At 35.0% G+C, this 22,326-nt stretch overlaps 2 protein-coding genes across 2 annotated transcripts; one reads left to right on the top strand and one right to left on the bottom strand.

Moving 5' to 3' along the window:
* The first annotated feature begins 9,944 nt into the window (after positions 1-9,944).
* Positions 9,945-12,165, top strand: LOC128218945 (uncharacterized). The gene is made up of 3 exons (XM_052926721.1): positions 9,945-10,208; positions 10,619-10,678; positions 11,596-12,165. The coding sequence occupies exons 1-3, from the start codon at positions 10,014-10,016 to the stop codon at positions 11,671-11,673; spliced, it is 333 nt and encodes a 110-aa protein (XP_052782681.1). The 5' UTR covers positions 9,945-10,013; the 3' UTR covers positions 11,674-12,165.
* An 8,714-nt stretch (positions 12,166-20,879) lies between these two features.
* LOC128219152 (MAGE-like protein 2) lies at positions 20,880-22,211 on the bottom strand. The gene is made up of 2 exons (XM_052926972.1): positions 21,522-22,211; positions 20,880-21,392 (listed from the first exon to the last, which is right to left on the bottom strand). The coding sequence occupies exons 1-2, from the start codon at positions 22,209-22,211 to the stop codon at positions 20,880-20,882; spliced, it is 1,203 nt and encodes a 400-aa protein (XP_052782932.1).
* Between the last annotated feature and the right edge of the window lie 115 nt (positions 22,212-22,326).

Below are 22,326 nucleotides of genomic sequence, written 5' to 3'. Positions count from 1 at the left end.
TAATGCACATAGAAATGTGCTTTTAAAAAAATGAAACATTAGTAATTTTTAACAATATCATACTGTAATGAGGGAAAATGAGTCAAGATTGAGATTTGACTTAAGTATTTTCGTGATATTGGGGCCAGATGTTTAAACCGGTTATTCATAAACGTTTTATAAAACATTCCTCAATAATTTAAACAGGTTTTAAACCCGATCAAATGAGTATTCACACGCATATTTAGGGCGGGTTAGTTCACACGAAAAACTCGTTGCACGCATCATTAACCTCGCTACAATTGTGCAAAAAAGTTAATCATGTTAATATCGGAGAATAATATAACCAGTGTGTGTATACCAGGTAAAAAAAATGCGTCATAAATGCTACGTTGCTTCGATTCTAAACAAAGATATCTTCACTTTTTCTTCACCATTTTAAATGTAACTTAGCGCAGTTTACGCCGCTTACGGAGCCCCGCCTTCAGTCTTTACGAGAGTTCGATTGAGAGTTTAGTGTCTCGAAAAACCTTTTCACAATACGTTCGTCTGACGGAGCACTGTCAAATCATTATTTTGGAAACTGGTTTGTCTAAGTGTTTGATGAAACGAATGTAGCGTAATGCTACTGTTCACGTGACTTTCGTGATAGTTCTTTAAGTTAATAACCAACAATTGTTCCAGTGTTTAAGTCTTTATTTTACTATGTTCTTTCTAAGTATCATACAGTCTAAAAGTCTATTTCATGCCCAAAACCTAACTCTCGTCCATAAAGGACCACCGGCCTATTTCCTAGCCTCTCCAGCCTTCTCTGTTTTCACATGGAAAATCGTCCAGCTATATACTACATTGTTGTATAAATATGACAGCTTAACAACCCAAGGAACACACGTTTTTGTAATTAACATGACCATTTTGTACATTTGTACCAGGTCGGCTGTCAACCACTTACATATTCAAATGACAATCAAATATGCCCTACATTACTAAACATACAGTATGTAGACACATATCCATTTAATTAAATCTTAATTACATCTTAGATATAACGTTAATTAACGTATTACGTCACACGAATCACTATATAAAACTTCAGTAATAAAACGAAGGCGGGGCTCTTTACATATATGCATAATTGCGTTTATAATTTTAATACTAACTATCTTGAGGTATATCGCAGAATGATTTCCGACATTTATGATACTTGTCTTAAAAGGACCTGTCATTCACACGTCCTTTCGCCTAACTGTAGATATATATTAGAAAACCTCTTTTCAATAATTATTCAATATTAAACATCTTAAACGTCATCTGTACAAAATGTATACAGTTTGTTGAATAGCAAACTCAAAATTGCCACTTAATGAAAAAAATGATGAAGGCAAAAAATCGTGCCTTTGCACATATGTCAAGATATTTGAAAACGGGCGTGTTCATTACTGCCAGGAGACCTTTACTAGTATATAAGAACTTTTCTACTTAAAAGAGCACATTTCGTTCGAGGCTAACAGTAAGCATGCAATTGTGAAGAGAAATGGGACTTGCGTTAATGTATAACAATGAATCTTATTTAAAATCTGCATCTAAACACTCACCAAGTTTGTTCTGAAGAAAATACTTTTTTTACATTTTCATACATTTTCAATATGTGCATGGCCTTGATGAACACTCTGTAGAAATTACATTCACTTCAGAAAAACCACTGACTGATGAACCACCATCGGCTGCTGAATTTAGCCCTTTCGGACAGTGCACCAGTTCGACATTGATTGACGAGAATACAGCAATTATTATTCATCCAGACGAGGTTTGGAAACGAATTCAATGTGAATTCAGGACAGGTACATACATCTTATTTTTAAACGACAACAATAGCTAGTCTTCTTTATATTGTAAAGTCTACAGTTTTGTAAATTTTGTCATATATGCATTTGCTTTCCGGTTATAAATAGAGATATAGGGATTCTACAGTGAAATAAAATTAATATTTTATTGGCTCAAACAATGAAAATATCAACATGATAATTTTAAATGTTTTGGAGATTTAGACCGCTCTTATTTCCAAATCTAACGTCAGCTCGTTCCGGGCTAGGAAACAATTTCAACGAGGTCTTTCCGAACTATATTACAATCCTACACTTAAACAAACACTTGACTTCTACATATTTATTATTTGCATTTTCATAAGGGTATTTACATAATACATGTAAGTTTATACATAACTGACACAGTTTATAAAACATAAATCTGAATTTAAAAGTGTCTACCCCCTGCATATTTAGTGACATGCAAAGCTAATGTATGAATTTCTTAAGATGTTCGTTCTTCTTAGCAAACAGCAGTTGTGCATCGTTACCAACTAAACCAAAAGAAAACGCCGAACCCTGCATATTTCCATCAGTGTATCTGCGATTCAATTTGGACCAAAGGTTCCTACTTGGCATTTTGGAATTCCATTGGTCCGGATGGTCAGGTTTTGAGGACAACACAAAGAGCAATTGACAATATAAGCATGGAATCCCAGCCTTTTATGACATTTATTCACCTTCAACATTCTCTTTCCCTCTTGACAGAACACACATCAGAAGAATGGAGATCTGAAAATTGCGGAAGGAAAACAGGTCTGTTTCCTGTCACGGACGTCACAACAGGCATACACTACGTCAACAATTTATGGGCATTTTGTCATGGAGTCACGGAAACAGAATCGTGGGGAATTCGAATATATTGCAGCGATTCCAACTTTTTAGCTTTCGATTACACGAACATAATAGAAACTCTGCTGCTTGAGCCGGATATACCTAGTTCATGTAATGTACGTTTTAAGAAAAAAGGAAACATGGACGAAAATACTTTTCAAACAGACGTATTTGATCATTCTTGCATATTATCACCGTTTCTTTCAACATGTAGTGCTGCAAAATACTTGGACGCTCCAAAAAGTCTTACAGATGAAAGACAATCCATTATGGATAATTGTAAAGAGGAACAACTCTTTACCAGTATCTTGACAGAAATGAGGTGTATATAAATCTTTCATGCTTAACATGTAGCGAAATCACAAACATATCCGTCGTATTTTCTGGTACTGAAGACATTGATGTAGATCATTCGTTAGGTAACCAGATAGTGAAAAATCCTTTGACGATTTTCCTGGATACAGCTGATCTGTACCTGGTTGCTAATAGAAGAGAAGATGGCATGATGAAAGCACCTACAGTCTGTGATAAAAACCAAGAGGTATGTAAAACAATACATGTATATCAAAGATAACGCATCAGTACTATCTGTTATGGTAGCTTCATTGTATTTATATGAATTCTTAAACATTATCCGTCCTCACAAACTATTCAAATTATAATCTTTTAGTACTAGGCGAATACTGGAATGTATCTACCAGCTAAATATGTCGTCGCAAAAACAATAAGCTAAATGATATCGACATAATATATTACTTTTCCGATCTTTCGAAGGGGTTGACGATGCTTCTGTAACATGTTCGAGACCAGTATAAGTTAAACGTTAGACTAATTTACCGCTTTGGTTTCTGATCTTTCTTCGCATGAAACTCTTGGGTGTTTAATATATGATGGCTGACGTATTTGAACCTTGGCGAAGTATTAGACTGAAATCAACATTTACTACACCATCAAACAGTTCATGTTTATCATGTAGCCTTCACCCTTACCCTGTTCCTTCCGTGTTCTATACATATTTTGTCGATGGCGTTGTTGTAGTAAATATCATTCTTTTTCCACAGTGAATGTAGTAAACATAAGTTCTTATTCCACAGGATTACTGTCGGCCGTTGTTTTGCCCTACTGGTCTCATCCGGGACCTTGTTGGAAGATGTATGCGCATTCATAGTGAAATACAGTTTGCGGGGGGTTTATTTGCAAAGAACCAGTACATGGCTTCAATCCAATTGCGTCCGAAGGACAGTGTTTCAGTGTTGGACTTACGAACCGCGTGTTATAACTACGACAGTTGTGTGTCTACAATTCGTTTTCCAAACAATCCGATTGTGCCAATTCCTTACAAATTTACACTAGTTTACATAGGGGTAACATCACCGCAGGACACTGTTGAGGACATTATTGTTTTTCTGATGTATGGTTCTTACCTAGATGTACCAATCGAAACAAATTTACAAAGCTTTCATGAACTTACTTCTAACAACTGGATGGTTCAATTGTTGAACAAGTATACAGAACTGAAACCTAGTTTCTATGAACCGGTGGAAGTTGCACTTCTTTCAATGCCTCCCTCTCCTTATGCCATTGCATCATTTGTAGTGCAATATGCCGGCGACGTTCCACATCACATGTTACCGGAGCCACAGAAGGTTTTGTACAAACATTTTGGACTTGAGCTTTTATATGTAGATGGACTATTTGTCTCGGAAACTGGCTTGCATTTCAGACCTTCAAATGTGTTTTACATCACAGAAATGAACTTTTGTATCCAGATCTTGCTTAGACAAGATGAGATTGAACTAATCGGGAACAAGAACATTTTGTTTTATAAAAAAGAGCAAATTAAAGAACTTGCTACTTGGACAATTTAGACTGGAAAAAAAAGTTTGAATTTAAATATTGCAGGAGCATTTGTTTGCGTTAAACACACACACTTCGTTTATAAACGTTCTGAAAATAGTTTGACTGTAATCTACGATGTGTGTTTGTTATGGATGTTGGCATGTATCAACTTTGTTTTGCTTTATCTGGTATTATTGTCCTTTTTGGTATTTATGTCTCAAAGTGAGTAGCATAAGTTTGAACGTTTCAAAGAATATTTAGGATATTTGTTTAGAGAATTGGGTGTATCCTTAAAGTATGTGTAATCTCAATATTCGTCAAGTAAAGCGATTATCAGTACAAAAAAGTCGAGTCGTCAATGATTTATGATCATGTTTTGAATGTGGGGCATTAATATTTCTGTTCTGTAAAATATAGAAGTAAAATTATGTCGTGAAGGAAAATAAGTTTTATTTATGAAAGTTATAGTTATAATCTTCATACAACACTTTAATGTTACCCATTCATACACATTCACTATAGTTTTACTAAATGGGAAGCTTAGCATCAACATTATGTCATTGTGTCAATTTCGCCAGTTTGCAGCCGGTGACAAAGCTCGATGAGCCTTTGCTCAAGCCCACGGTAGACCCGCCTCCAAAATCAATCCTTAATCCAAATTCAGACTCACAAGTTTGTATTGCATCCAGCAAGATTAGCAACTTTAAGTTTCAGTGGTGATCTGTAATAATCGGAATCACTACATTAACTATAATTTGTTATTTGAACCATTTGTGACCTACTCGGTGCATGATTTCGCGTTACTGCATCTCACAAACGCTATTAGTTTTAATTAACCTTCTCATTTTGAGTTTCTTGAATGTTTATGTTATTTAAATACAGCGTTGACAACTTCCTCTATCCATGTGACATTTTCTGTTGAAAAACATGGGCCGTATTCATGATAGGTCTTAGTGAAATTTTTCAACTTTTCGAATTTTTAACGCTGAATAATTTGAAAACCTACTTTTCATCAGATTTATTCATATGCCTTCATTATTTGGATCTTTGTCTGGCTTTCTTTTATTTTATTTATTTTGCATTTAAACATTCTTTGTTCCATCAAAATGCAACCTAAATGAAACACTTCACTAAGATGCATTTTGAATACAACCACAGACTCTCATATTATTAAATTAGTTAAAAAGTTTAATGTTATATATAAAAAAGTGCACCATGTCTGGATGTCTCGACCTTTTGAATTATAACTTGAAAATATAACTATTTTTTATAACAATGTCATACTTATTTATACAGCCATCATAACAAAATTTGTAATTAAATTTCATCTTGACATGATGTCTTATTGCAAATCACTGTTGATTTCAAATTACTCATATTTGAATCTTGCCTGTCAAGACAAATGAATATTGGTTCCCTTATAACTTAAAAAGCACTTATAAATGTGTGGTTATAAACAATATTCAATAACCTAAATATACAAGATACAATAATTTATTAAATGATTTCAAAATATGCATGTCAATAATTAATGCGATAAAAAACAAAACAAAGCAAAAGGGTTCTTATTAATATTTTTAAAAAAAAACCACATAACATTAAGGTGATGTCCTTTTGTTTTTACGCTTGCTATTCGACCATAACAATGTATCCAATGTATTGATATATCCCTAGCATCTTGGGACTTAACAAAACAAAGACTTTATATCGGAGGATGGATTGTTGAAGAATGATAATGTTAAGTAGCAATGCAATTTCCTTCAATGTAGCATGTGAAAGTTATGGACAGTTAAAATGTTATATTTTATATGTGTTTCTGAGAACAATCTTTTAATATAACAGAATATCAAACGCTTTCTTTAGGTCGATGTAAAGAACATAAAGACGACCACCCGGTCTTGTTGAAATATATTTCTGAATCGTACATTGCAAGTAAAATGAATTATCGGCTTAATCAATGATTGATCGGAAACTGTTCGGGATTCTTCAAATGTATCATGATTTTCCGCCTACGAGTAAATTATAAGATCATATAAGTTATAAGATAATATTCAACTCACTAAATAAACGAAAATGCCTTAACCTGGATCAACCTGATAGGAATATTAAAACTATGATACTCGCAGTCAAAGAGTAAAGCAATAACCTGTTTCTAGGATTTAACTTAAATTAACTATTTTAAATCCTTCCTTCAGGCACATCCTTGCTCATATAATTCTTGATGAAACGGCCATTTGCCATGAGTGTTTCTGGGGCTGTATTAATGAAATATCTTATTACATAAGTCAATTCCTAACCGAGTTCTTAACATTTTCATAGTCAAATTAAAATACATGTATAAGGTTGTTTTAACATGTGAGTATGCTTTTTGCATAAGGGTCAATAAGAATAATGTTTTTAGCAGTTTTTTTTTTATTTGAGATTATTAAATATATATTAAAATTAGGACACTGACTTCAGTTGGAAATGACATCGGAAGTTTTATGAATACCGCCCCTGTATTATACCAGCGAATATCGTATGCATTACGTCGAAATAAGAGACTAATTTTAAATATTAAAATTGTAATACTTTTTTATCCAAGAGTATTTGAACCATCCGTATCTAGAATTAAAATGAATAGCTTGTTCAGCCCAGTGTAACCATCTGCTAAGGTTTCTTGTCAAATCCGCGTCACGACCATCCGTATCATGTGATTTACCTATCACTATTACCTCAGTTAAAAGTTAAAAGTGATTTCTTAATGTCGATTCGGTGAATATCATTAATTGAGATATATCGTCAAAATTAAAGAATGCTTATAATGGAAAATGGTAAGAAATAGTACAGTTTTCGACATTGACATATTAAAATGGATTTAAACAATTAGGTCGTAAATATCTGATAGTCCCCAACGCTACGAAACTTATTTGCAATACAAGTAAAAATCAATTGAATTCGTTGAATAATCTGTTATTTACCCTATGTCTAATGTGTCGAAAATGGAGTTGATAAAACAAGTTTAATCGTGATTGCCACAATTAATTTATGAAATTAGCTTGATGTAATTTAGTTCTCTGCAACTTATATACCATGCTTCATAGAAACGAGTTTTTGTTCAAAATTTCACACACTCTCTTTCTGTCGGCTCGAGCTCATTTGATATGGAAAAAACAAGTCAAGAGGGAATTCTTACATTCAGTATAAAGAACTCGGTCCTTTACATTCAACTCAAGCGAAAGAGTAATTCGAGCCAAGCGGGAATGCTTACATTTTGTATAAAGACATTTATCCTGTACGTCCAACTCGAGCCAACGAGTAATTCGAGCCAAATGAGATCGAGCCAACGGGGTAAGACTCCATTTTCCAGAACGTCAAACTCCAGTGTTAACACATTTACGGTACAGTAATCACTGCAACCTTGATTTTCTTAAAGTCTAAAAAATATTTTAACCTCAATTCACCATGACTAATTGAAATTTGATTACAGCTATCCAAAAAGAAAGATGATAAAATATGTAGTGCAATATGCCGGCGACGTTCCACATCACATGTTTCCAGAAGCGCAGACAGCTTTGTAACAGGATCTCGGCCTAGAGCTTTTGGAGCTAGATAGATTCCTTGTATCCGATACTCGCTTGCAATCCAAACCTTCAATTATGTTTTACATCACTGAAATGAACCTTTGTGTCCAAATCTTGATGAAACAGCTCCCCATTACAACTGATGAAATTGAACAAGGGTTTGTTAAAAGTATAAAAAGGAGCAAAAGTTTTTGTTTGTTCGAGAATGTAGATTAGATAAGAACAGTGTGACCTCAAATATTGAAAGAGCATTAAACAATTTAAGAGCTATTCGTCTGTGAAGTCAAGCGTGAGTTTCTTGTTTTTGATTACTTTGTTTCTTACATAAGAAACGCACTTGATAGTTTATGAACGAATTTTCAGTGTGATTACTTTATGAAGTCATATGTAAAACACATTCCAAAATAATTCGTATTTGCGAACTTTTAAATTAACTGGTGTTCAATATAATGAATTCGTTAGTAATTAGAAGTACATTGTCAATAATATTGTAATGCAAACGACGTTTGGAATCACACAATCACCCATATGTTTCACCAGATTTCTAGTAGAATAGTTGAACTCACGGTATAGAACAGTTTGTCATTAAAGGTGTATAGGCGGCTCTGGCGAGTTCATTTGTGTATACAAGTAGAAGGCAATAGTAGATAACGTGTTTAAGTATGCCTCTTCAAAGTGTATCATTTACCAAACTCCCCAATGGCAAGAAGTGCCGAGAATAATGTGTGTTGTTTGAGAGAGACTCGCATATGTTTTGACATCTTTTTCCCCCGTTAATCCATCTCTTACACTTTTACAAATTATAACTATTTTACTCGTTGATACCGAAATTGCATAAACAATATACTGTCAGTATAAAAAATCTGTTTTAAGCGGGGATCGAGCCCACTTCGGTAAAGTGAAGGAAAAATGGCAACTAAACCACACGCCCACAAACACTTATACACCAACGCAAGGACTATTTCAACTTTAAGCCTTTTGTTGAAAAGCGTAACTATCGCTCTTCAAAATCGTTGACTTCAAACACAATATATCTCAGCATATCTCAACATTTGTTGAAGGGTTCCAGCCGTTTGCATCTTAGTTTTAACACTCCTAGTGATTTGCCTTACTTTATTTCGCCATACAAAAAAGTGCATTTTATAACAAAAAAACATGCGCGAGTCCCTTCAGGATTTCCTCCAATAAACCACACCCGTTCTAAAAACAGCCTCTTATAAACCTTTAAATGATGAATAAAAAAAGTTTCAAATTTGACTTTTTTAAAATTGTGTTTATATCTTACACAAAACTATTTTAGAGTATTTGTATTCCCTGATGTCATGGTTATGGGCCCCGATTGCAGACGCAGAGTACCCTGATCTAAATTCTGCTGCCAGTAGATTCTTTATACTTTATTTTATCACTTTATTACAATGCTAAGTTTTTGTCTTATTTTTCCTTGGTTTTTGATAAAAAGTAAACTTTAAAGCATAAACGCATATAAGCCATTCAACATTTCACAGTATTTATTATCCGTTGGTCTTGCTACTTTAAATTCCTTTGAAATGTTTAATTCGAACATTGCCCGAGTTAAACTTTATTCATCAAGGTTACATTTGAATGATAAAAGCTAGATAATTGATAACTGACACAATGTCGGCGATCAATTACCAAGGTAATGAAACGTGGGAAACCAAAATGTAGAGCAATTGTATAAGATGTTAAAAGTTACAATTACGTTTTTGTAGCTGTTTATAGTTCATCAACCAATTGGAATACTCTTATTTGAACGTGATTTCAGAAATAAAGAGAACTTGTAAATAACAAAATACAGCAATTGTTGGCTTTGTTGCACACTTGTATATAACAAAAATAACAAAATACAGCAATTGTTGGCTTTGTTGCACACTTGTATATAACAAAAATAACAAAATACAGCAATTGTTGCAGAATGGTCATGTTTCGTATTACGTTGTACCTCGTTTTGTTCGGATTATCTCTTGCTGGCCCGGGTCCATATACCTGGTCACCGTTCGTGCCCCTGTTTCCTGGTGAAGGTAGCCGAATTTTGCCAAGTGCAAGACATATCGTACGCAGGCTACTCGGATCAACGGTTGTGTATACTGTGGATCGGGTCTTTCGAGCCGTAAGTACTTACTATAGGGTTATTATATTTTAATTTACGATTGTGATGTTTAAAATGTTTGGTATGAAATATATCAATTCAATATTGTATTCCAAATACATAGCATCCAGTTAAAGCCAGAGAGCGACAGGTGTGAGAGAGAGAGAGAGAGAGAGAGAGAGAGAGAGAGAGAGAGAGATAAAGAGAATTGTACCTTACACCAATGCGTCAAAATGTGGCAAATTACTTGTGTGTGCATTACATGGAATAATATAAGAAATAAAACACACCACCGTGTGCAATATGACATGATAAGGACCGGCCAATCAGCACCCTTTGGAGGCTGCCTGACCGGTCTTATAATGTTATATGAACCTCAGTAACATGTCTTAATTATATAAGTGTTTTATACAGTGTCACTTCTATTGCAGATAGAGAACCCTAATATTTACAGAATGCAAGTTGAAACTGCCGGAATAGGACCATTTCGGGTTGGTTTGATTTTCAAATATGTTTTTGTTAAACTTTTTTTATTTAATTGAATATAGGAATACGTATATACAAAACAATCCTCAACCTTTTAGTGGTTATTTTGTCACGAACCGAACACTAATAGTAGAAAACAAATAATATAACAGAATATTATCGCAGTAATTGATCAATTTCAAAATTCAATGGAAAACAAAATTCCATTAAACGTGAGATGGAAGCTACAAAGACAAACTCAACAACCTAATGGTAATGCTTTATTGCTGAATGAACACAAACAAGATATCCATAATCCTAATGACATAAATGGCAATTCTGATAACCATGAAGGTTACGTTTATTATAAAAAGTATTTCATTGGTAATGTTTACTCTCTCGAACGGTCAACTGGATCAGTTGAGTCCGCCTTTAAGGACTTGACGTAAGGAAGGCTGTGTAAAATACAGGCATAAAAACAAGATAGTCTTTCTACCATATCGTCGTTAAAAGGTAGAAAATTTTACAGGGAAGGGGAAGCGCCTGGTGCGTCCCCGACCCACTACTCACAACTTAACCCACTAGTAGGAGTTTACGTGTGTCCAAACAGCTACGACTACTATGTATTAAACATATAACAAATTATCCCTTGCATTACTTTACAAACAGGCCATCAACAATAGCTTGGATAGGATAACAGTTGTTGTTTTTTTTCAAAAACAGGTAGGGTAGGTTGGTGTTCTTTCTATTAATATGCTTTATATAAGAACGTAATTGTCATTATTTGTGAATGATCTTGACGTAATTTTCTGTATAAAGCTTTAAAAGTTTTAAACACCATATTAAACAACTGACAATAAAACGGTAGGGTCGGTGCCTATTTCGTAGTAACAGCCAAATGTATTATAGGCCTCAGCTTACGTGCAGGTTTCATCTGTTCCAGCGATTCTGTAGGGGCGTCATATTGTGGGATAGTAGGCCACGTCTCATTCCCCAAAGCTGGGCCATGTGCGGAATATAGCGACAAGTGGCGTCATGAACAGCAGCAGCCTTTGAATAGAAGAAGTGTATTATGATTATCACCATTTCTTAAATTAGAGTTAATGATGAGTAATAATGATAATAGACGGTTAAAAAGCTAAAATTGTTCTTTCTATTACAAATACATGTATACCTACTACACAATTTTGAATTGTTTTGCATCTAGCAAGTTAGCAACTTCTAGTTGTAATGGGGAGCTGTAAAATATGAAATCACTACTAAATCTTTAAATTGTTATTTTGAACCATTTAACACTTACTCGGTACATCATGTCGCGAACGAACGCATTTCACAAACGCGATAAGTTTTAATGAACCATCCCATTTTGAGTTTCTTGAATGTTTCTGTCATTTAGATACAGCATTGGCAACTTCTTTTATCCATGTGACATCCCCTGTTGACAAAAAAAGAATTTCATACTCCTAAATAAGTTAAAATGTATAATATTATATACAAAAAGCGTACATCTTGTCTAAACGCCTTGATCATTTTTATTATAACTTTAAAATAAAATTTGTAATAACGTGATATTGTTTTATATAGCCATAATAATAACAATTTGTATAATTAAATTGCATCTTGACTGTCTTATTGCAAATCACTGTTGATTTCAAACTACATTTTAATACTGCCTATCGAGACAACTGTAAAATATTTGAAAAGATCTATAATGGTACCTTCTTTATAGTATAAATGTATAACTTATGATTTCTGTAATCGGTACAAAGTACCGGGGCTGCCGACGATGAAGCAGTGTGTGTCGTCCGATCGTCTGTAAAATAAAATTTAAAACAGTTTGCGTATAAGAAAGCTTATATGTTTCCTTATAACTTTAAAATTTTAGTTGCATGGATATACATTTTTCAAACACCTCAAAATACAAGATAAAATAATTCATTACTAGTAAATGATTTCAAAATGTGCATGTCAATGAATAATGCGATAAAAAAAAACAAAAAAAAAAAAAAAAAAAAAAAAAAAAAAAAACGGCTTCTATCAATCAGTCAAAACGACATAGAATTTCATTTATACGCTTGCCATCCGAGCATATAAATGTATGGACTGTATTAATATTTCATTTTACTCTTTGGACGACTCAACGACTTAAAATTAGAGGATGGACTGTTGAAGGATAATTCTGTTCAGCAGCAATGCTATTTCCTTCAATTTCGCATATGCAAGTTCAGTAAAGTTGAAATTTTACCTTTTATATTTATTTCTGCAAGGCTAGAGAACATTTTATCATGTTACAGAGAATCAAACGCTTTCTGGAGGTCTACATAAAGAACATAAAAACGGTCACCCGGTTTTGAAACATATTTCTGATTCATGCTTTGCAAGCAAAATGAATTATCGGCTAAATCAATGATTGCTCGAAAATCGGCTTGAGACTCTTCAAAGCTCTTCAATTCAAAATCCTTTTCCAGCCCGGGTAACTATGTAATTAGGTTTCTTGACGAATCCGCGTCACGACCATTCGTATCATGTTTACCCACCTACCCGCGAAGAGTCTAGCACCGAAATGTATAATAATATATAATACTTCTTGTTTACATTTCTTTAATTTAAATAAGAAATAAAAACAGTTAAAATTTGGTGAAGGTCCTAAATTGAGAGTTATCGGCAAAATTAAACTGCGCATACAATTGAAAGTGGATAGAGATATCACAGTATTTGACATTGACATATTGAGATTGATTTAAACAACCATTGATTTAAAAAACCATTAAATTTAATGATGAATCTATTGTTGACCCTATGTATAATGAGTCGAAAATGGTTCTGATAAAACACGTTAAACCGTAATTGCCAAAACTCTTTTATAAAATTAGCTTAATGTAACCTCGTTTTCGGCAAACTATGGACTGTGCCTCGTTGAAACGAGTTTTCGTTAAAAATACAACACACTTTTTTTATCTTCCAGAAAGTCAAACTCCACACTGTGTAAATACACTTACGGTACAGTAATCACTGCAACCATGATAATCTTGGATTCTAAATACTTTGTGGGGGGTATTTTAACCCCAATACACCATGAATAATTGAAAATTCATAAAAACTATCAAAAAAAGTGAGAAAATAAAAAAAAAAAAATTATATTTAGTCTATATAGCTGAAATCAAACTCAGATCACTTATGGTGGCAAGAATTGACCCTGCCTGTCAGGGGAGATCACTGCGTATGAGATTGCCAAGAAGTATCTTCTCTCCACTGCAAAAAGGGTCAAAAAGGGCACTTTTAAGGCGCATTGAATGAGTCTAGGTGAGGCACTGCAAGAGTCAATGTTCAATTCATTATGCGTATGTGTTGTAAATTCTTTTAATACTGAATATTAAGAATACCTTAGCTGTTATATTTACCTAATTGTCAAAATTATGTATTTTTTTTATCATTTTTATACTTATTTCTGAATATTGGCTTGACAATATGTCCAATAAATATAAGATAAAGTTCATAATCATTAAAAGCGGCTCTGTCGCACAAAAGAGTACAGCTGAGAAAAGAAAAAGGGCGGCAGTGTGTCAAAAAGGGCGCTTCTCTCCTGCTTTTTAGGCCTAGCTGGAGCACTGCAAGCTGTGACTTAACCGTACAGTTTGGGTCGAGTTGCCTTATGCAGCCGGTATCACTTTCAAACGAAACTTTCAAAACCCCTGCCTTATCAATCACCAATGCCTTGATAATTAATTGCATTATCATTTTTGAACCCAGGAATAATTTTTATGTTACTATCTTTCCAATATGGACAGCTATTATCAAAAGGCCACATGGTAAGATAGTCTGAAGTATTTTTGCACAAATGCTGTCTATATTGTCGAAGGATCTTTGCGTTCGGATATTCAACAAAACTCTGATACAATATGCCTTGTAAAATTGTAAAATTTGCTAACAGGCATAAACACGTGTAGCACCACGGCTACTTGTCGCAAGTTTCACCATTTATCGGTGGTGCAAAGAAAATGATCTGTCGACACTTCAGTAGAGCAGCTGTGCCTTTTGTTTTCTTCTACACACGTGAGTATGATTGTTACGTTATTTGATTATTTCATTAAACGGACATATTTCAAAAATAGGAGAATGTGGTACCGTGTACGAACATTTTTACTGCAAGTAAAGATTTATTTTCAATAGTTTGCGAACTGTGGTGCCAGGAGCTTTTTTCCCGAATCGGACTTGTGCATAATTTGAGATTTGCTAATATTTCAAGTACACTTCGTTGCTAACATACACCGTACGAACATTCGGGTGAATGCAAATTTAACTGCTTTATATAGTTCTTACGCCGGAACACAACAAACTATTAAGCACTTCTTAAAAAGGATAAATGCACATTCATATTTATAAAAGTGGACGCGCTTTTGCTCTAGTGATGGCGCTGTCGAGTAGTGGCGCTGTCGAGAAAGTTTTGCACCCGGAGTAACATTAAGATTTAGCTCTTTTTGAATGAATGCAAAATAAAGGTGGTTATGTATATCATAAATTGTTATGCATGTTATGCCCACCATGTTAACAAAGGTTAAAACTATTCCGAAAACAGTAGACATTATGCCGTAAATTTTAGTATAAACTACCTCGTTCATACCTAAATCATCGAAACAACGTCTGATGCGTCGAAATGATTGTGGTAGTGGCGCAAAAACGTTAACTTTTCTTAACTTACAAGGCTTAATCCTTTCGCTGGTGTTTAAAGATCCGCCTACCGCCAATCATCCGATATGGAGGCTATTTGTTGCCAAAAGTCCAGACGTGTAATTCCCACAATGTGTTTCTTAATCGTACTAAACATCTCTTACATTTGTCAATGTAGACGTGCTATTTGTTGTTTCTATTCGTCAGTTTTTCCGTATTGATTTGACATTTGTCATTATAGTAGTCAAAATGTATATTTGTCAGATCTACCCTGTATAAACTCACTAAAACATAGATCGTATAACTTGCCTTTAACAATATAATGATGTAATTTAGAAAGCCGAATCATGCATATGTAAAACTGCAATCCTACAGTCGACACTCGCATTTGCAGTCCAACAAGTCTAGGTTTACAAAAGTGAATTGACAAGTTCAGAATTACAAGGATAGACGATTTCGCCTATATCTTATATGGTAAATGTCACGGAAAGAAACGAAGGTGAATTATCGGAGCTAACGAATCGGATTTTCTTTCGTTTATTTCCGTCCAATCAAGCAAGGGAGATAACATCTTCGCCTACTTCCTGTAAATTCCCGGTTGTAAGTCTGAGTACTCTCTCTTTATTTCACAATTAATTTCATCTTTTATTTTATTTTTCACGATCAATGTTCCTAAATGGGTTATAAATTACCATATTATTTAGTCAATTGCAGTTGGGTTTATCTGAGCTGGGCTCACGGACCCTGATTTATACTGCCACTGTCAGTTTTTTTATTACTTATATACCCAAGCAAGCAAAAATTGTTCATTAAATTATTTACAAGTGGACCATGGACGGGTCGTTCAGTGGCGGGGGGGGGGGGCTGTAGGGCCTGTGTCCCCCCCCCCCCAGTTTGCCCGCAAGTAAACTTTGATAACGTTATTTTTTTGTCAATATTTCTCAAAAAAATACTTAATTACGCCATAATGCACCAATTCAGACTAAATATATTCAAAATATTCTAAGGGGAGTACCCCTCAACCCCACTTCCCACATTTTAAACATATTAATGTCATGCCCACTCGAGGGACCATATCCAAAAAGTTGTTCCCCTGAGTAACGCCCCTCTAACGCAAGTCCCTGTGTTCAAACCCGGCTCCAGCAAACCCACGAAACTTTTGATGGACATCATAATGATATCCACCTAGTTTTGTCTGATGTTATACATTCTTAATAAGCATGTATGGTGTAAACGTGTAATTTCAATAAATCATTGAAACAAAATATCCATGTGGATGGAAGAACAGCCCTCCCTCCCTCCCACTTGTGTCCCCCAGTTATGAATTACGGGATCTGCCACTGTGAACCATAACAATCAAGTGGGGGATTTCAAGAACATGAAAAAAATAGATATCGTGAGTCTTAGATTAGAAAAACAAACGCGCGATTTTTCCCCTCCAAGAGGGCTAGGGCCGCTTCAACTAAATGTGAAACAAAGGCCTGACTGTTGAGTGTGGGTGGGGTATAAAAGGTAGCAGCAAGTAATAATTGTTTATTAGCAGTAAATGAAATTGCATCTATTTGATTAGAACAAACTGTTACTACTGTACTCTATTAGACTTACCTTATCCTTCGAATGAGAAACTCTTTTCAAGCTTAAAAATATATATAATATTTGAAGAAGACCGCCGCGTAGTAGCTTGGTTTCATTTCCGGTAACGAAAATGTATATAGACATTTCGAACAACGACCAATACGGACCAGACACTTCATACCTTACTCAGGGACACTTCGGACCATGATGTTAAATTCTAGTTTAGGTCCAGTTTTATATAATTATTGACTTCATCATTAAAATACTTGATTAATTACTTATAAAATAATATTCGTATCAATATAATATACGAGTTATATGAAGATGTAATCTTAGTGTATTTTATCTATACAGTTCCAGCTACCAGGTTATAAACCTCTTGGGCATCTTAGTGAATAATTTCAACTTAATGAAAATTTAGATTATTTTCTTCGTAAATTTTAAATTATCTAATATTACTTGCAATCTAAAACATTGCAAAAAGGCAAGAAAGTGTCCTCTAATGGTAGAATTTAAAATAGTGTTTATAGTAATTTAAAGCTGCACTCTCACAGATTGACAGTTTTGACAACCATTTTTTGTCCCAGACTCGGCTGATTTTGGCAGCAATGCTTTCTATACTTATAATAAGATTACTCACAATAAAACAGATCTAAATTGTTTGGAAAACTGCCGACACTTTTCATTTTTCTTAAAACGTTACTGTAGTATCACTTTTAGCCATAAAACATCAATTTGCGATCGTGAAACTGAAAAACTGTATCTGATATTTTGTCAGCAGTCTTATACCACTGGTATCCAGACATTTACGTAAACATTAGCTCATTCCAAAACAAAAAATAAAAATAGTTTTCAACACGGTCAATCTGTGAGAGTGCATCTTTAAAAAAAAACAAGACAAGTATACTTCTTGAAGTATAATTTAATGCTAATGACTTACATTTTGTTGTGTTTGAGTCAAGTATCATTTTACATTCATCTCATTTCTTGTAATGTGTGCGTATTAATTACTATTTTATAGACAAAAACATGTTGTAATATCATATATTATTTTATTCGACATGAAATAATTTATAATCTATCCTGTTTCCAAATCATAGTCCATATTGTCATAATATAGATAATTCGTTATGTCCATAATAAGGTTCGCAATGTCCATGGTCAAAAGTATCCATAATTGGTTTAAATAGAGCCGAGTGATAGCGGAAATTTCCGAAAGACGTAAGGCGGAGCTATCTATAAATTAAATTAAATTCATCTCGTAAACATGTTGAACTGCGAATGAAAAGTCACCACCATACAATGTACTTCGTAGAACTACGAACTGAAATCTGTCTTCTACACACCGCAATTGAAAAACTCGGCATGTGACTTTCACAGAATGACGTGTGTTTACCATACAAACTTTATAAACACGATTGAATCGTCTGTTGAATAGATGCAACGAGAATAAAACTCCAATCGGTACAATTAAAAATGAAAATGTGCAGTGTAAAATGTAAACATACAACCGATGAGTTGGCGGTTGTAAAATGTAAATAGGTAAATCATCAATGTTACAAACCTAAAATACACACATACATGTCTGGACTTTTGGCAACGAATGGCCTCCATAATCCGATACACACACACTGCGTCAGATTATGCGTTACCAATGCGTTTATATATGGGGGAAGGGTGGGGTGTCTAACGTACACACACTAAATCCGCTCGTGAGTTGCTAGAAGCTCGCATATGTCATAGTAAAATTGTGCTAAATGGAATAAAAACGCGTCAGCTAATATATATTACCTTATAAAAAGATACGCGAGTAGTATTTTAAGATAACTATCATCTAGGGTTACAAGTTTAAAGATTTTAAAGATATAAATCTTCATGCTTACGCGCGTCCTTGATAACAATCGCAAAATTGTCACAAAAATGGATACCAAAGCAGAGTCGCAACCATCGATATGTTATTCCTTTTGCTTTATTAAAGTGACAATCTTATTCAACATCAATACATACGCATGTATAACAAACATAAATGTTGAATTAAACACCATCAACTACTTACTTTATAATACATTCATGGAATATATTTAATTACTATTAACTGTATAATAACCGTGTATTTAATAACTGTATAATAACCGTGTATTTAAAAGTTGAAAACGCAAAAATATTAAATGATTAGTGAATGCCAACAGATTTACTGCCATATACTATGGTCTCATAAGGTAGCAATACCGTGTTTTCTGCACATGTCTTTCACATTAAATTCGGTATCTTTCATAAGGACCATTATTTTTGACATTTATTAATCCTTTAAGGACTATTAAATAATATTATTAAGTGTGGTATATCTTATAAGAGTGCATCTTTAAAGGTTTAAAATTAAGGCTCACAACGCTTGTTCAACCGCATTTAAAATTCTCTAAAGAGTGTATATTCCTTTAGATTTATTATAATAAAAGTTTGAATAGCACTCGTGACTCAAATATCTCAGGTTAAGCTTAATATTTGTTTAAACTTTTCTTTTCATTTTATAATTGGGTTGACATGAGTGTGTACAGAAATGAGTACAACTTTGGTGTCATGTTAAGTATAATAAGTTTAACAAGTAGTCTTTTGCTAACAAACAATACGCGTATTGATCCATCGATCATTACGTTTTGACCCAGTATACTAGAACATTCAGAAAATAAAGCAATTATAAATAAAATAAGGTTATGCGACTCACGCAGCACTTCTTCGACCCACGCTCGTAAAACGTGCTTTCTGTATTTAAAGCTGCACTCTCACAGATATACCGTTTTTACAACATTTTAATTTTTGTATTTGAAAGAACAAATGTTTGCGTAAATATCTGCAAAACAATGATAAAAGATTGCTGACAAAAGATCAGATCGCAGATTTTCATTTTTTCGTTTGAAAATTAATGTTTTATGGCTTAAACGATGCAAACGGCTGAGGAAAAATGCATAAAATATCAATTTTTGAACTTAATAACAAAATCTGCGATATTAATTTTTGTCAACAGTCTTATATAACTGGTTTCCATGTATTTTCACAAATATTGGCTCGTTCCAAGACAAAAAATAAAAGTTTTCCGAACGTTCAATCTGTTAGAGTGCAGCTTTAAAGTGGTACTCTTATTTAAAATCAAAACATACACATGTATAACAAACAGTACATTTTGAGTGATAAGCCTTTAACTACTTACTTAATAATGCATTTATGTAAAATAATAATTACTGATAACACGATTGTAAATGTGTATTTAATAGCTAAACACATTTGCTGTGATCGTCTCGTAAGGTAGAAATATCGTGTTTTCTGCAGCTTTAATAAACTGGGTATCCTTCATAAGAACAATTGTTTTCGATATTTATTTGGAGTAAGAGGGCATCCTTCATGTAATTGGTGTATCATGAAAAACGCATTCATAATAAACGGGTTTAAATGCAAGTATTTACTTAAAGTACAATTATACACTTGAAAGGCTCGAATTTATTTGCATTTCGGTTGATTATATTCAAAAGAAATATACATCTTCTTTTTCATGCAAATCAAAGCCGAACATTTGTTAGTGCAAAATTAGTACGTAATAGTGATATATAAAATACTCCCTCAACTTCGGCCTTAATCACTTTACTACATCAACATCCTAGGCCTGGGTCGGTATTCTAAGACTATCTTAATGACGGTAAAGTTTGGAGGAAGTTGGTAGCTGTTTGCAGATTCGAATATTCAACTGCATGCAGGTAAGTTTTTATTCGAACATTTAACAACCTGCTAGTTGCCAGTTAGGGATTCGAATAATCAACTACACAGAAATTAGATGTGACTTTTATATTTAGCTACTCGACCATTTTTTTGCCTAGTTCCAAAGCTTTGCGTGGAGCTGCCATACAAACCGGAGTTTTGCGTAGAGGTGCCAAACGAACTGAAGTTTTGCGTGAAGCTGCCATATCAACCGAATTTTAGTGTGGAGCTGCCATATCAACCGAATTTTTGCGTGGAGCTGCCATACCAACTAGAGTTTTGCGTGGAGCTACCATACCAGCTTGAGTTTTGCGTGGAGCTGCCATACCAACTGGAGTTTTGCGTGGAGTAACCATACCATCTAGAGTTTTGCGTGGAGCTACCATACCAACTGGAGTTTTGTGTGGAGCTACCATACCAACTGAAGTTTTGCGTGGAGTAACCATACCATGCCATATTAACCGGAGTTTTGCGTGGAGTTGCAATACCAACTGGAGTTTTGCGTGTAGGTGCCATATCTACCGGAGTTTTGTTTGGGGCTGCCGTATCAATTGGAGCTTTGCGTGGATCTGCCATATCAACCGGACCTTGGCGTGGAGCTGCCATATCAACCGGAGTTTTGCGTGGAGCTGCCATATCAACTGGAGTTTTGAATGGAACTGCCATACCAACGTGGAGTTTTGTGTTGAGCAGCCATACCAACTGGAGTTTTGCGTGGATCTGCCATACCAACTGGAGTTTTGCGTGAATCTGTCATGTCAACATGAGTTTTGCTTGGAGCTGCAATATCAACAGGAGTTTTGCGTGGAGCTGCCATACCAACCGGAGCATTGCGTGGAGTTGGCATATAAACCGGAGTTTTGCGTTGAGCTGTCATACCAACCGGAACATTTTGCGTGGACCTGCCGTATCAATTGGAGCTTTGCGTGGATCTGCCATATCAACCGGACCTTGGCGTGGAGCTGCCATATCAACCGGAGTTTTGCGTGGAGCTGCCATATCAACTGGAGCTTTGCGTGGAGCTGCTAAACCAACTGGAGTTTTGCGTGGAGCTGCCAAACCAACTGGAGTTTTGCGTTGAGCGGTCATATCAACCGGCGCTTTGCGTGGAGCTACCATACAAACCGGAGTTTCGCGTGGAGGTGCCATACCAATCGGAGTTTTGTATGGAGGTGCCATATCAACCGGAGTTTTGCGTGGAGTTGCCATAACCACCAGCGTGTTGCGTGGAGCTGCCATACCAACTAGAGTTTTGCGTTGAGCTGCCATACCAACTAGATTTTTGCGTTGAGCTACCTTACCTTCTGGAGTTTTGCGTGGAGTTGCCATACCAACCGGAGTTTTGCGTGGAGGAGCCATACCAACCGGAGTTTTGCGTGGAGGAGCCATACCAACCGGAGTTTTGCGTGGAGGAGCCATACCAACCGGAGTTTTGCGTGGAGGTGCCATAACCACCAGCGTGTTGCTTGGAGGTGCCATATCAACCGCATTTTTGCGTGGAGGTGCCATATCAACCGGAGTGTTGCGTGGAGTTGCCATAACCACCAGCGTGTTGCGTGGAGGTGCCATAACCACCAGATTTTGCTTAGAGCTGTCATGGAATCTCACTTTTTGAGCCAGAAGGTTACAGAGAATAGTTTCGTCGTTTTCTCCATTGCCATTTACAGTAAACCAACTCCACACT

Source organism: Mya arenaria, chromosome 15, assembly GCF_026914265.1.
Source record: "Mya arenaria isolate MELC-2E11 chromosome 15, ASM2691426v1".
Classification (NCBI taxonomy): Eukaryota; Metazoa; Mollusca; class Bivalvia; order Myida; family Myidae; genus Mya; species Mya arenaria.
Note: the sequence above shows the minus strand (reverse complement) of the source record. Positions and strands in the feature narration are given on the sequence as shown.

What these genes read in the sequence shown, in the direction of transcription:
- LOC128218945 (XM_052926721.1), top strand. Translation starts at nt 10,014, where the DNA reads ATGGTCATGTTTCGTATTACGTTGTACCTCGTTTTGTTCGGATTATCT. An exon ending in TGGATCGGGTCTTTCGAGCC is followed by an intron (nt 10,209 to 10,618) that starts GTAAGTACTTAC and finishes CTTCTATTGCAG; the next exon opens with ATAGAGAACCCTAATATTTA. An exon ending in CCGGAATAGGACCATTTCGG is followed by an intron (nt 10,679 to 11,595) that starts GTTGGTTTGATT and finishes CATCTGTTCCAG; the next exon opens with CGATTCTGTAGGGGCGTCAT.
- LOC128219152 (XM_052926972.1), bottom strand. Translation starts at nt 22,211, where the DNA reads ATGGCACCTCCACGCAACACGCTGGTGGTTATGGCAACTCCACGCAAC. An exon ending in CACGCAAAATGTTCCGGTTG is followed by an intron (nt 21,393 to 21,521) that starts GTATGACAGCTC and finishes TTGACATGACAG; the next exon opens with ATTCACGCAAAACTCCAGTT.